At 38.7% G+C, this 15,878-nt stretch overlaps 1 protein-coding gene across 1 annotated transcript in view; it reads right to left on the bottom strand.

The window, feature by feature from the left end:
• Positions 1-5,900: 5,900 nt before the first annotated feature.
• shc1 (SHC (Src homology 2 domain containing) transforming protein 1) overlaps positions 5,901-15,878 on the bottom strand; it is an 18,784-nt gene continuing 8,806 nt past the window's right edge. The window contains exons 7-12 of the mRNA XM_008288899.1: positions 12,935-13,061; positions 12,690-12,837; positions 11,260-11,317; positions 9,823-9,939; positions 8,556-8,803; positions 5,901-6,309 (exon numbers count right to left, since the gene is read on the bottom strand). Coding sequence (XP_008287121.1) covers positions 6,181-6,309; positions 8,556-8,803; positions 9,823-9,939; positions 11,260-11,317; positions 12,690-12,837; positions 12,935-13,061 — 827 coding nt within the window. The 3' untranslated portion in view covers positions 5,901-6,180. The remainder of the gene's footprint in view (positions 6,310-8,555; positions 8,804-9,822; positions 9,940-11,259; positions 11,318-12,689; positions 12,838-12,934; positions 13,062-15,878) is intronic.

Here is a 15,878-nt window from a genome sequence, read left to right as displayed (position 1 = left end):
TTTTAAGCAACAGCTCTAACAAAATTTCATACCATCTGTTGTTTAGGCCATTTCCAGCCAGAAGGAATAAAATAAAATAAAAACTTGGCAACATAAATTGGAGCTCCATCAAGAAATACTATTTTGCAGGGTTTGACTAATTAAATAAAATCAGACTTATAGCATGTTTAAATCCACAGTACACCCTAAATCATTGTTCTTCGTTTTAACAATGGCTCTTAACTAAAATGCGATCAAAACAAAAGGAATAAAAAATCCATTCTTTTCTTTTTTATTGGTATCTTTATTCATTGCCACGTCAGTGTGTGTTGTGCAGAGAACATCAGGGGCGCCGTGTTCCTGGAAATCTCAGATCATCAGGGTCGGATTCAGAAAACCCACAATGGACATCTGTTGCATCTTGAAATGTGCAGAACTGAGCATCCTATAGACACTGAAAAACAGAGCCAGCAATATTGTGAAGCTTTTCATACATTTTCTATCTCGTTTGATCTAAATATTGTATAACTTGAACACAAAACAAGACTCGTACTTGCCAACGCTCTGCCTGCGACGCCGATCAAACACTCCATGTCTGATGAGATAAAAGCCGGTTGAAATTACAGAGGATGACGGAAAATGTCAAAGCTTTCCCACTTGATCCGCTCTCAGTGCGTCAGTCCAGGATCTCCTTGATACACCAGCAGCAGAGGAGGAAGTAGAGGCACTCCTTGATGGACTGGATGAATCCGTAGGCGAAGTTTCCTCCCAGAAGGTTCTTGCCTCGCCCCAGACCCATGGCCATGTCCCTCAGGTGCTGTCCCAGGGACGAGGAGGGCATGGCCTGGGGGAGAGGTCGCTGGGGGTGCATGGCTGGGCAGCAGCAACCAGACGTCGTGGATGTGGAGGACTGGAAGGTGAGGCGTGACAAATAGGATCGGACTCGTGGAGCAGCTGAGGTCGGCTCGGCGCTCACCTCTACTTATAACCTCCTAAAGCACCCGCATCCGGCATTTTCTCGACTCTTCCCCCGACACCCTGTTTACCTTTGCTGTTCCCATGTGTTTTATTTATGCTACCCTCCCCACACAGTGACTCTGCTGGGGCTGTCATAATCCCTGAATAAGCCTCCTGCTGTAAAAGCCTCATCCGGCCACAAACAGGAGAGTTCCAGCAGCCACGTCCCGGTCTTTGTTCGGGATGGTGTGTGACAGGGCTTCCAGCAGCTTGTGCTTTGTTGTTTCATTCTGCATTAAAGTTTACCGTAACGGACAGAGAAAAGAATCTGTGTCAAACAAGGTAGTAAATGCACAATTAAATGTACGATTCTGTTAAATCTGGAGCTGCCTGGACCGTCTTCTTTATCCTCACCCCGCCTGGGGGAGGCAGACGTCGGCCCTCCCTGAACCCGGCCCTGCTGGATGAGTTTTAACCAATATGCTGCTTGAAGGGAATATTTGGATTCACCACATTTTCTGTGTCAAATACTGTAAGGTATTTGGCTTAATTTTAAAAAAATGTGTAAGGTAGTTTGGTAGAATAAACACTGTTGTATGTTCTAAACCTTTATATTTGAAATAATCAAGTAAATTAGAAAAAATAATCACACTGTAGGGAATTAAATGCACACTTTAGTCGGTTAAATTTGTATTTAACATATTGCGATTTCATGACCATAATATCTATATTACTCGGGGGGTTTTTTTCTTCCAATTTTTAACTGTATATTCAAATTATTCAGTTTAATTAGGATCATATGTAAATAATACCATCTTAATATTAAAATCAATAAATTAAATTTGTATTATATAAAATATTGTGAGGTCCTATTCTTAATTATATTACTCAGGTAAATTTACATTGTAAATAACAATGTATGGTCATATTTTTATTTTAATATTTAAATTATTCAGTTAAATCTGTATCATACATGTTACATGGTCTTAACTTTAATATTTAAATTAATCAAGTAAATTAATACATAATAAAAATATTTCAGGCTTAAACTTAATATTAAATTGTAAATTTGCATTTTATTTAATATTATATGGTCTTAATCTTATGTTTAAAGTAGTCTAGTAAATTTATGTTATTTCAATTGTAGGGTCTTAACCTCAATATTTAATTTATTGAGTTAAAATTACATGATAAATAAAATTGTAATCGTAATGTTTAAATTCATTAGGACACTTTGCTTAATTCATATTGTAGGTTTTTAAATTTAATATTTAAATTAGTCAGGACCACTAACACAATAAATAATATGGTACAATCAGAGCAACATTATTATTAAACTAAGTCTGATAAATTTGCATTTTATACAATGTTGTATAGTCTTAACTGTAATATTTAAATCAGTTAGGAACATTTACAAAATAAATAATGTAGGGTCTTAACCTTAATATGTAATTTAGTCAAATAAATTTATGTTTTATGTTATTTTAGGGTCTTAACTGAAACTTTTAAATAAGGTAAATTTGTATTTTATGTATTGTATTAGCTGGTTAACCTCAATATTTAAATTATTCAGGTATATTCATATAATAAATCATACTGACGGGTCTCGACATGAACATTTAATTTTTATGAGGTAAATCTGCCGATCTGATTTCTCTCCTGAAACACATTGTGGCTCAGTGTGTTGTTTTAAACGTGACTCGACTGGACAGCGACCACAGCAAGAGCCAAACTCACAAAGAGAGATGAATGATATATGTATTTATATATGCAATCTATATTTTCAGATACAGGTGTAAACAGACATGTTTCCCTAAAAACAAAAACAAAACAACAACAACAACAACAACAAAAGTATTAAAACAGAAACATAAAGTAAAAATCAATAATCTGTGCACGCAGTTTGAAAGTAACCTTTGGCTTTCAAAAAACAAAACAAAAAATTTAAAAGTACAACAGCATCAATCAACAACTATCACCATCACCAACAACAAACAACACAGATTTTTTGTTTTCTTTTTGTCTGTTTTTTTCTTTTGAAAGGATTTTTTCATGCAACAAAAGGCAACTGTGATGAACAACGATAACACAGAGGGTCGCTTCCAGCGCACTTCCCTACGTGACCTACAAACGTCTGAACGGGCCGAGCGCGACCCAGCTGTCGCTCCGGTATGCGTGCGTTCGATTTCATGCTCGACGACGGCTAAGGTTCAGGCCGTCAGATCCCTTCTCGCGTTTCCAGATTTCTGTGTTGAGCTCCCCTCTCTCTGCTGTGGCGCCTGGCTCTGTGTTACCCATCAAATAAGTCATTAAATACACAGAAAAAAAAAAAAAAGAAAAATAATCAAGCTCCGAAAGATCGATGTTATTTACAGATGATCAGGAAATACCCTCGCCCCTTTCCCCGGTGGTGACATCAAGTATCTGTGACTATAAGCTGAATGCAAGAATGTGCATCAGAGCAGATTGCCATCACTGGATCGGTTTGTGTGTTTGTTTTGTTTGCTTGTCGGAGTGTCGTTTTTGCAGAGTCTTTGTTAAAACTGAGAGACTTGTGTAAGATTTTTTTCCTGTAGAATTAAGTACATAAGGTGACTGCATTGAAGTGACGTGACTGCATCGAAGGAAACAAGGCACGATTAAAAAGATATCAAAAAAACCACAACGACACCATGAGCTGAGGGAGGAAACGATAGCGTGAACTTCTCCCTCCAGGTCCCTCCAGAGTCTTTGAAAACAAGAACAACAGCACATCGAGGAGGAACATTTGGCGTTTCGTCTCTCAAAATGTCCTTTACAGTCATTTACACCCGAGTCGCTTCGCTTCATACAAAGAAAAAGAAAGAAAGAAAAGGACACTATTCCCTCAAGTGAAAAACTGAGCAAGAAACATCACAATACACAGAAAGTACACAACCAGTTACTATGACAGAGTTTGCATTATTTTTTGCAGGGAAATTCATTGCTTTACTGTTCAGCTCCTCTCACAGCGGCCGTCGTTTAAAAAGGGGCTTAATCCGTTTAACATCAACCACAAAGAAGTGACTCAGCTGATTCTTTATCTGCAATAACTTCAGTACATTTAATGAAGGGAATATTTTCAGAGCTACAGGCCTTTAAAGCACACAGAAGTGGGTGAAAATCTCTTTAATTCACGTTATTTTCCAGCATTTTCTGAGCTTCGTGACTTCTTAAGTATTTTCAAGGCAGAAAAAAAACCCAAATCAATTGTACATCCACTACAGGTGTCACAATTTTCCCCTATAGCCAACTTTGAGCATCAATATTATGGGATGTATCGTCGTTTCAACAGTAAAACCGCAGCAGGTTGATGTCTGTGATGTGAACTAATAGAAACAATCATTGGGACCCTGGATGTGTTTTCTGTTTTCTGAACATTTTATCACAGAAAACTTCAAAAAGTGCATTTTGGGTACGTTTTTAAGGCTTGTCTCGGCATGTTTGATAGGTGGTTGGTCAGAACAAGTTCTAGCACATTAGAGGTCTTGTTCTGACTCACGTTTGACACCTTCTAGGTTTGAGTCATCTTGGACAAAAATTGAGTAATTTTAGAGAAGTTTCTGATCATTTTGGTGAAACTTTAAAAAGTGCATTTTAGGTGAACTTTCAAGGCTCGTGGTGGTTGGTCAGAACCATCCATCCATTATCTATACACCGCTTAATCCTCACGAGGGTCGTGGGGGGCTGGAGTCTATCCCAGCTGACTCAGGGTGAAGGCAGGGGACACCCTGGACAGGTCACCAGTCTATCACAGGGCTACACTTAGAGACAGACAACCAAGCACACTCACATTCACACCTACGGACAATTTAGAATCACCAATTAACCTCAACATGTTTCTGGACTGTGGGAGGAAGCCGGAGAATCTCGCTGCAAGGGGAGAACATGGAGACTCCACGCAGAAAGATCCTGGGTGTCCTCACCGGGACGCAAACTACGATACGTCCCACACTAACGATGCTCAAAGTCACTTATAGGAGAAATCCTTTAGATTGCGACACCTGGAGTGGATATGAAACTGATTCGGTTTTCAACGGAGCTAAAAATGTGTTTTGCAGCCCTGAAAATGTCACGTGATTTTCTACTGTTCTTCTAAAACTAAAAAGTGGAGGCAAAGTGCAAAATTTCGATCCGCCCTCGTGCACTTGAAACGCCTGTAACTGTGCCTGCTCTCATTAAACACACTGAAGCTTTTGCACATAAAAAAAATAAAAAATCAGAGGAACCGATTGATTTTCATGGAGATAATCTTCTCTTCTTCGCTTTCAGTCTCTGAAAAAAAGATCGAACCCATAGATTGTCAATGCAAACACATACTAAGTTGTTAAAGCAGCGGGCCCGAAGGCCGACCCGTCTGCGGATGTACTGTGTTTGTAGGTGACATCAGTGTACTTAAAATCTCCTTTTTAGATGAGGCACAATCGCCCTGAAACAGGCCCGCTTCCACCCTCCTCGCTCCCGACGCTGTGAGCACAGATAGCTGCTGATCATGGCTTCCTTTTCTGCCGTCGGCAACCGAGTTCGTGTTCTTTGGTGGTGCAGAAAGGTGGGTTTTAGAAAAGGTACAGCTGTTCTGATCCTCCTGTAATCAGAGCGTCCGGTAAGTCTCCAGACAAATGAAGAACGTGTGTTGATGGTCATTGGCATAGCAGTCCCAGTTTTGCATACAGGCTTTTTCCTCCAAAAGTCCTTTAAAGGGGAGTGTTTGGTGGGGGGTGTTGGGGGGGTGGTGCTCCTGATTAGATTGGAAGCTTTTTTTTTTTTTTTTTTAATGCATATGCACCAGCCAGAATCATCTCAGAGTCAGGGTTTGCTGCTGAAGTGCTCCAGTGAGTTCATACGTTTGCGCTCGCTTCAGTCTTTCTCCAGCGACAACAAGATCTCGCTCCACGATTTAAGCACACGAGTCTTTGTATTTTTTTTTTTTCTTTTTCATCTTTGCTTGTTAATTTTTTTCTCCTTTAAAAAAAAAAAAAAAAAAGAAATTGCATTTGTTTTTGTGTGATTCAAAGCTCCTCCCTGGTTCACAGTAGGCTGAGAAACTGCAGCAACGGGATGTTCGGCGACAGCAGCAAGTGGGTGACTTTGCAGAGAAACTGGTTCGATTTTTTTTTGTTTCGTTTTTTTGGCTTTCTTTGCTTTGTGTGTGTGTGTTTTGTGCGTGTGTTTTTTTTTTTTTTTTTTTTTTCTTTTTGGTGGGGTATTTCATTGGCTCGTGTCGCGTCAGGCCCTGCGCTCCACCGGCTGCTGCAAACACACTTCGCTGCCGGCCGACACGATGGGAAGCCTGTTGTCCATGTGGTAGCTGATCAGGTGGCTGACGCTCCCGAACCGATGGTCTTTTGTACGAACCTGAAAGGAAGGGGGAAACGTACGTCAGTCTACAAACAATCATGTTCACAAAATGCAAACGAATCCTCTGAAAACAGACGGTTTCTTCTCTGCAGTGTAAACTCCTGCACCTCTACGCCTTTTGTGCAGCGCTGACACAGTTAGAAGGCCATAAATCACAAAGAGCTGATGAGGAGGCTGCAGCGGCATGCACTCGAATGAAAAGGCTAGCCAAAGATGTTGTCAGGCAGGAAAGCAGGAAACTACACGTGTGTGCGTTTTCACCAAGGACACACGAGCAGCGTGTCCATCTCACTTTAACTGCTTTAGTTCAGCTTCCCTCAGATCGAAGAATAAACAAGCACAAAGAATCGGAGGAATTCTGTTTGAAAAGCAGCCGTTCTTGGACCCTGAGATTATGTAAGATGTTCAATGTGTGTTTTTTGAGCTCCGTGAAACCTTGAAAAACCAAATGTTCAGACAGTTTGAACGTCAGCAAACACATTTGAAGAGTTCATTGCAGTGCCTGCTTCGTGGTAGAAGTGCTTCATCTGTGCCGCCTCGAATTCAAAGGAGAATTTAAACAAAGAAAAAACAGAGACAGAGCTTTTTCACTGTCTATAATGTAACCGCATTTTTTCCACATCGTTCCTCTGTGTGGTCTCATGTTTTCTTTGCAGTATAATGAAGTTATAAAACCACAAATCATAGAAAACGTGTCTTTTTTTTATTACTATTTATTATACAAACGTGCAACATTTTCTCCTCGTCCCTACAGGTGATATCCATATTGGGAGAAAATGGTTATTTTATAGACTATAGATATTTACTATTTGGATTTTTCATAAAAACGTATAAACTTATAGCTGCTACGGATGCATATTAGCTGTAGGGGGATGTTGAATGTATCTTCCAACAACATGCTCCTCTGTTTACTGTTTTTCAGCCATTTTTTGTGTAAATATGTTTTATTTCGCTCTCAATCTCTCTAATTCGACTCCATGCTTGTCTCCTGTAAACACAGTTCAGCCAAATGTTTACAGAATTTTTGCCATGTGACTGTTTGTCACAGCTGGGTCACTCATAGCTTTTCAGATGCAGGAAAGAGCACAAAATATTTTGTATTTTACAGAAACTAGTCATTGTAAACTATTTATTTCTTTGGCATTTTTTAAAATAAGACATACAGAATAAAGTGAGTTGCCAAACAGGATGTAAATCTGATGACTGTGTTTGTTTTTACAGTTTCTGACTCTGATAAATGGTGGTACATGGCTTCCTAGTTGTGTTGCTTAATTGCTTAGAGTGCAATATTTCATTTATTATTCTGACACTGTTACTTTTATTCTGTTTATATTTCTGCTCCTTATACTTTTTGACTAAACAGTTATTTTTTAATCTTTATATGATTCTTATACTGTTTATATTTAGCTCTTTGTCCATTGCACTAGTTTTTCTTATATATAAATATTCATAGTTACATGTTTACAGTATTTATGAACATGTCACTGCCTCACAAGCTGCGGTTCTGTGCACTCTAGTAGCCAAGCATTCACTATTGTGTTTTTGTGCAATGACAATAAAGAAAGTCTAAGAGCAGAATTTATGTTTTACAAAATCTGGTTGACACAAGTGGTTTATTTTTGGCAAATTTTTCATTGAGACTTGTAGAATAAAGCGATTTTGGATGAAATATTAGGATTCTAACTCTTACATATTGTTCATATTTTATGCATATTTTGTGAATTCATGTCAAGAATTCCCTCGTAAGAAGTGTCTACACCAAATGTTAAACTACAGATCTGTATAAATTGTCTAAAGAGCTCTCACCACATTAATACATGTAAATGAAAAATACACATAAAACATGGACTGGACAGTTTCACAGTTTCAAGATTCTCCTTGATTTGACGCACGCTGGTGGATCTAAAATCCATCTCAGTAGGTATACGTGTCAAATTTGACCCGAAACAGCCTCAGTGTACAAAAATTGGAAGCACCTGTACAAAGGTATACAATTTGAAAACATCTTCATTTTGTGTATTTTGGGTCACTTTAAGAAAATTCATCAGACTTCAGGCTAAAAAAATGACATTTAGGGTGTTTTTACTGCAGTAAGATGTCAAAACAGGACGTAAATCTGATGGTTGTGTATGTTTTTACAGTTTCTGACTCTGCTAAATTGTCTTGTTTTGGCAGTTTTATAAATACAATGTGGGTTTTCTGGTTCCACTCTCTCCTGCCCTCCCACCAGCATCCCGACTCACCACTCCCTCCGGGTCGACCAGCAGCAGGTGCTTGGGCTGCCCTCCCTGCTGCCCTGTCAGGACGTACTGCCCAGGCGTTGTCCCGGACTCCCGGACCAGAAAGTCTCCGTCTCGGGTCAGCAGCCGCTCCGCTTCCCTGCGACTCAAGCTGCCGTGGAACCAGGTTTCAGCCTGCAGCTGCTGCACCAGGGAGGGCGTCGCCGTCACCGAGCTCGGGCCCGAGACCCCCAGAGCATCATCCAGAGGCTCTGGAAGAACAAACACACACGTATTGTTACACAGAAAGATGAATGCATTCCTGTTTAGAGCAACACACGGCCGATCCTATGCGTGGACATGAACCGCGTGACAGCTGCTGCACACAGATTGTGTCTTTACCGTGAAAGGCTTTATGCAGGCGGCCAATAACGCTACATAAAATGCTGCCGTAATGGACAAAGACAGACTAATTTCCTTATCTTCCTCCGAGGCTGCCTTCTGTGGACAGCTTCACTCCCGCAATTAGCATCAGTCATATGGAATGTAAAGAGCAAAACACTCTGCTCGGCTCCCTCACCAGTGACTTTAACCCTTGTTCTATCGACTAACTCCCGACAAATCTGGTCATTCTGGCGGCACATCTGGTCATTTACATGTTCTATCACCTATCTGTCCAATTTATTACAGGCTATTAGGCTATTTAATTATCATAAGTCGATCTTTTATCTCTATTTGGCTGCAAAAATGTTGTTTATTCTGTACGCTGCTGGACCTGGTTAACAAATTTTGTGATTTCAACGTGTTTAAATTGCAATAAACTGAGCTGAATGACTGAAAGCAAGGCCTAGAATTTCTGCATCGTCATTGCAAAGAGCAGAATGAAACCAAGCTGTAATCCTGTCGGTGCATTCACAGCATCAGACGACTGTTTTTCATAAAAGTACAGTAAGAAATGTGCAAATATAAAATACAAAAATACAGTAAAAACACATGTGCAACCTCGGAAAACTGTTCAGGAGCTGATTCAGTGTGTTAAAAACAAAACAAAAACAACAGTGCTGAACATTTACGGCTCATATGAATGGGAAAAAAGTACATATAAGCCGGCACTTGTGTGGAAACGTATGTGCAGGTTCAGTTTATAAATAGAAGGTGCAAAAAAAAATGTAGTTTTCCAGATTGTTTCAATGTAAGTGTGAGTAAACTGCTAATAGATGCTCAGATCCAGATGGTTAATGTGAGAAAAATCTCCTTTCTTATGTAGGTTTGCAGCACTTTAAACACTCACTCATGTCAAAAGCGTCTCTGTGAGCGTTTCCGTTCGCTGCAGCCGGAGGTCGAGGTTTGTCCACGTTGACGTACGACGGGTCATCGAACATCTCTCGCGCTCCTTCTTTGGCACCCACTGAAAAAGAAAACAAACAAAGGAGCCACAAGAAGACATTAGTGCTCTAGATGCCAACACCTGTAACTAAACAGATATTAAATGGTGGAGGATCGATGAGCTCTGACGTTATCGGTTCTGCCGTCGCTGCCGGAGAAACGAGGAAAGTAGATTTTTTATTCATTGATGCTACATAAACGTTGTTTTATCTGAAGAGTTTTATGATGCATTTGCTAAAAAAATGCGACAAATCCAACACATGTAGGAGCTGAAAGCGATCAAACATCAAGAGAAGCTTCATCAAGTTGAGAAATGTCTGGACTGCTGAGCTCCAAGTTCATCTGTTGCTGCACCGTCTGAACCCTCATTTACAAACTCACAGCAGATGGGTTCAGTTAATTAAAAGCTGCAAACTTTTGCTGTAATTTCACCTTTTCTCTAAGTTTATGTCGGCTTTGGTTCGACTATTTAAGACTTTCTCCTTCAGTAAAAATATTATTCAGTTTTTTTTTTTTTTTACTTAAAAGTGAAGTTAAAAAAAAAAGGGCAAAGTGTTATTTCAGTTCTTAATCTTTAATTTTTTCCTCTTAAAATGGAATAAAGAAGCTGTTAAATGGGGCTAAACAACGAATCCCTTTCAAATTAAAATCGCAACAGTTAGAAAATCACAAAGGCTGCAGTTTAGGATATGTAGCGTGTCTGAGCTGGGGTTTATGTATTTTTACCTTTTTTTTTTTTACTTTTTTTAATTGGATTTGTGCAAAATACTGAAAATACAGAAAGGTCCCGATATTTTTTTTTGAATTTGAAATCATTCTTACTTTATATATTTAGCAGAACAGAGTCAAAGCTTTTGTTGCTGTTGTTTTAAATGCAATAAATTCACTTTTAAGGGCAGTTTTACGTCTTCAAGTTCTCATCTTTATATTGAAATATAGAGCAGATCATATTTTGCATCTCGTGACAATGATTCACCACATGTTTAAAAATCTAGTAGATAATAAAGATGAAACTGAAGCTTTAAAATCTATCAAAAATTGGAATATTTATTAGAAAAAGCTGCAATTAGATGTTTTCTCCGGATCATTCATAGCTATTGGTAAAGTACCGGATCAATTAATGATACCCATCAATATTGATTATCAATCAGCTGAGCACAAGAAGAAATGGACAAAACAAAATTGTGGCACAAACCTCAAGGACAAATTTATATTATAGCAGCTAAGAATACAAGCTGGTCCGTATGATTAGTTATGTAGGAAATGTGCAGGATAATCAGCGCTTTAATTCGATTTTGTGCCTGACTGACGTCCACAGATTCCCAGAACCGATGGAGCTCACCTGGCAGAGGAGGCAGAGGCTGCTTGTGAATGTCGTTCTGACCCGGCTGTCCGTAAGGCTGCAAACACACAGAAGCACACAAACAAACAGTGAGTCACCGCAGCGCGTCCTCAAATAAATCCAGCCTCCGGCCAATCAGAGCGGATTACGGAGGTCAGTAATTATGTCTGTAAATCAGCAGCTCTCAGGGCGCGTCCACACGAGCTGCTCTGTACTTTACTCGATTACATCCGAGCCCCTGTTTTATTTGGTTCGACAAAAACACCCAAACTCTACTAAAAGAAGTCATAAAAAGTCCAAAGGGTTTCTGAGTGACATCCTCCTGTGAGCTTCCAAAACAACAGCAGCAGAAACTGAAGGAGGACTCAGGAACTCTGACAACTAGATTTGGGCAAATTTTTACTGTAAAAACAAAGGAGATGCAACGAATAGCCGATTAGTTGTCCAAATACTTGATCATTTAACACTTGTTTTAGCATATTTGGAATAAAGAAAAGTCTAAAGTCTCTGATTCCAGCTGTTCAAATGGGAATATTTGTTTTGTTTTTAAATCTCTGTGACAGCAAACTGTTTTTCACCTTTTATAGACCAAACAACGAACTGATTAATCGAGAAACTAACTGATAGATCAACCCTCTGAACACCAAAACCTGCCGGCAGGTTTGACAGGCATTTTGTCTTCAAAAATGACCCCCATGTCTCAGCTCAAGAAACTGTAAAAACAGAAAGGAATCGTCAGATCTGTGATGTGCCGTTCTGTCGAGAAACCAAACGGTGATATTTCATCAAACTCACTTTATTCTGTACGTCTTATTTAAAAAAATGCCAAAAAATAAATAGTTTATGATAACTAGTTTCCGTAAAAAAATAAAAATTTTGCACTCTTTCCTGCAAATGAAAAACTATTAGTGACCCGGCTGAGACCAACAGTTATTGTGACAAAAAATTCAGTGAATATTCAGGTGAGCTGCAGGCTGTGAGCAGGTCAGAGTACAGAAACAAATTAAAAATGTAAATACTGAAACATCTTTGGCAATGAAAATTAAAATGATCCAGTATTTGTAACACTTTTGGACACTTAAAATAAAGAATTTAAACATTGCATATGTCGATTTCATTTTTTTCCCTCAATTCATGCCCGTAAATAATAATAATTTTACTGATTTATGGCATTCTAGCTGTGTCCTGCTGCACAGAAGAGTTCTGTCTTCTTCTTTATGGTTTCCACTGAGGTGCAGGACTTTATAAATGAGACCACAGTGAGTCAAAATGTGACAGGAGCAAACATGGAATCTAGAGGGTTAATCAAAGCTGATCATTGGTTGCAGCTTTAATACACAAACGTTTTTCTCAGATTGTGTGTCATCCTCTAACCGCCGTGTGGACGTGCAGAAACACGTCTTTTCATCGCTACTGTTCGCTCGGCTCACCAGCGTGGCCCCCGGACGCGTCCTCATGTCGACGAGTCCGCCGGGGGGAGGCTGTTTTCCAGGGAAGTTGTTGTAGTACGGGACCTCCGGAGGCGGAGCGGCCTCGTCGTCCTCCTCCTCCCAGGCCGAGCCGTCAAACGGAGCCATCCTGCAGAGAAACAAGACGCAGCGTTGAGCCACAAAACGCCACCGGTGAGCGACGGTTATTTTGGCTCCTGTGAGCTACGTTTTTCTGTTTTACGTACCTGTCGTGAGGCGTGACCAGCTTGGGGGGGTTCTTCAGGTACTGCTTGAAGCGCAGCTCGAAGGCCTGGCCGATGGTGCTGATGACCTCCTGAGCTAGACCCTCGGAGCACTCCAGGATGTGACACGCTGCAGACAGAGGAGGACGGATTTAAACACCCTGCAGCACCATTAAACACTCGCACAGTGAACCAGTGTGCATGTATGTGCATCATCACCGAGGACACAGGAGCTCGTGTCAGCTTCAGATTCAGATTAAAAAATTACAGGAAGAATACGAACTATTCTTAGAGCCTTTATATAAATTATGTAAGATTCTCAACGTGTGCTTTATTTTCCAGCCGAGCTCTGAGAGAATGAACGCTCTTGTTGGTTTTTCTTTTTTCCTCCCATTCACCTTGAAAAACTAAATGTTCTCAGATTTTGCACCTCAGCAAATATATTTAACCCTCCGGACTCCGAGCAGTTTCTAGCTGTTCTTTTATTCATTTCTCACTGCAATATAAAGTCCTGCAGCTCCACGGAAACAGAACGACATGACTAGAAGTAGAGAGAAGTCAGAAAAGTCTATTAAGACATATTATAATGCAATAAATCATGAAAAAGAAATGTGAATTTATTTGATTTACTTGACAGAAATGCTGGAAAAATGGTGCCTTTGCATGCTAATATATTTAAATATTTACAGCTTTACAACATACATAAGCTGTTTCACCATGCTGCATGTATCCTCTGTTCACTGTTTTATCAAACATGCTGCATTTAGTTTATTGATCCAGTCGGTTAGATTTTGATCTCAATGTCCAACTTGTCTCTATGCTCGTCTCCTACAGTCGTCCTCAGATGTATTCATACCTCCCATTAAAGAAGGAAAAAAACAGCTTCAGTCGCTGAAATAAGATGAAACTGACAAAAGTAATAATAAATAAAAATGTAATGAAAATCGTGACATTGCATTTGAACTGTGGTTCAAGAGAAATATTTAAAAAATAAAAATAAAAAATGCATGATGGGACCCGTAAAGTATATTTTGTTGAATTTTGTTGAATTTTTTTGATTTTGGCTCATCAGCAAAGTGCTCTAATTTGTCCAGGACAGTTTTTTTTTAAAATTATTTTTAAAATTATTATTTTCACCCACAATTCAAAAGCAACATCTCATTTAACTAAATTATAATTTAGCAAATTTTTATTTATTATTACTTTTTTTTTTTAGTTTCTTCATATTTGAGTGACTTTTGTGAATTTTGTCTTTTCTTTAACGGAAGGGGATGAATACATTTGACTGTATCTGCTGATTGAAGCTGAGGTGCAGAGTTTTGGGGTTTTTTTGTACAAAATCTGGTGGGAATGGCTTNTTTTACAATTTTGGCTCATCAGCAAAGTGCTCTAATTTGTCCAGGACAGTTTTTTTTTGTTTTTTTTAAATTTATTTTTAAAATTATTCTTTTCACCCACAATTCAAAAGCAACATCTCATTTCACTAAATTATAATTTAAATTTCTTTTATTTATTATTACTTTTTTTTAGTTTCTTCATATTTGAGTGACTTTTGTGAATTTTGTCTTTTCTTTACCGGAAGGGGATGAATACATTTGACTGTATCTGCTGATTGAAGCTGAGGTGCAGAGTTTTGGGGTTTTTTTGTACAAAATCTGGTGGGAATGGCTTATTTTCTGTGAATTTCTAAATGAGGCATGTAAATAAAGTTTATAATAAATAAATAACACGTTTTAGGCTCAGCTTTTGGTTCATTTTCATCAGTTTTTACCTGTTTCTTGCTCTAGTAAATGGTGTCATTTTGGTAATATTTTTAAAAATACACACAACCTGCCAGCGGGGTTTTTAGCGCTTTTAAGATTTAGATAATTTTTTATACTAATATAAGCTTGTTTATTTTATTTTTTTTGTCTTGTGTGAGAATGAAACTCATCAGGTACGACAGCTGGTTGTGACGGTGTCATCGTTTGGAAAGTGTGATGAATAAATTAAAACCACTTTTTAGATTTCAAATGAACTGATTTCATGACAAACTAGTTAAAACTATTTTGCAGCCTGAGTATAAGAACGGAGGATGCATTTTTTCACACCTCACTAAATGCCTTTATATACATTATGTAAGCTCAAACATTCTGTTTTCTTTTTTCCGATGAGCTCTGTGAGCACAAAAAACTGAGAACAGTGTTTTTTTTTAAGCCCCTCTCCATTTATCTTGAAAAGCCAAATGTTCACACATTTAGCACCTTTTGAAAATACATTGCAAGCAGCTAGTTCTTGTTCTTCTTTTACAGGAGCTGCACTGTTTCTTCCTTGGCTCTGCACATTCAGCCTGTGATGTCCCGGCTCCGGTGGGCGGCGTGTCAAATTCAAACGGGAATAAAGAGCTTTTCCGTTTACTTAAAAAGGCTAATTTATATTTTAATGAAAACACTCTTTGCATTTATTTTTAAATACTTTACAAGCAGCGCCGCTCCCCAGAAGACGACACGTAGAGAAACAACATATTTCAATCCGGCGCGACATCAATGCATCATGAGGATTCTGCATATTTAAAACACTCTCTATAAGATCAGTTTCTTCTACATGTGGAGGATTTTTTCTTCCAAAAGAATCTGAATCTATGCAATGACAGAATCTTTAACATGAATATTTTCTACTTGTGGGAGAATCTGTGTTTCAACAACTCTGTGCAATCTTGTTATTTTACACATGCAAAGAAATCTGTGCAAAAATGTAATTAGAACAATCTGCACAATATCAGCAGTATTTATGTAGATTTCTTGTTTTGTTTTTTTTTCTTATTTTTTTCTACTGATGTCTCTAACATTTGCACTTTTAATAAACCTGACCTAATGAAGACTTGTCTTATTTGATGGGGGAATAAAAAACTGCTTTGTCGTTTACTTTAAAATATTATTTTATATTTTACTGAAAACACCATGTTCAT

The sequence above is a fragment of the Stegastes partitus genome, unplaced genomic scaffold (assembly GCF_000690725.1).
Source record: "Stegastes partitus isolate 25-593 unplaced genomic scaffold, Stegastes_partitus-1.0.2 Scaffold580, whole genome shotgun sequence".
NCBI lineage: Eukaryota > Metazoa > Chordata > Actinopteri > Pomacentridae > Stegastes > Stegastes partitus.
Note: the sequence above shows the minus strand (reverse complement) of the source record. Positions and strands in the feature narration are given on the sequence as shown.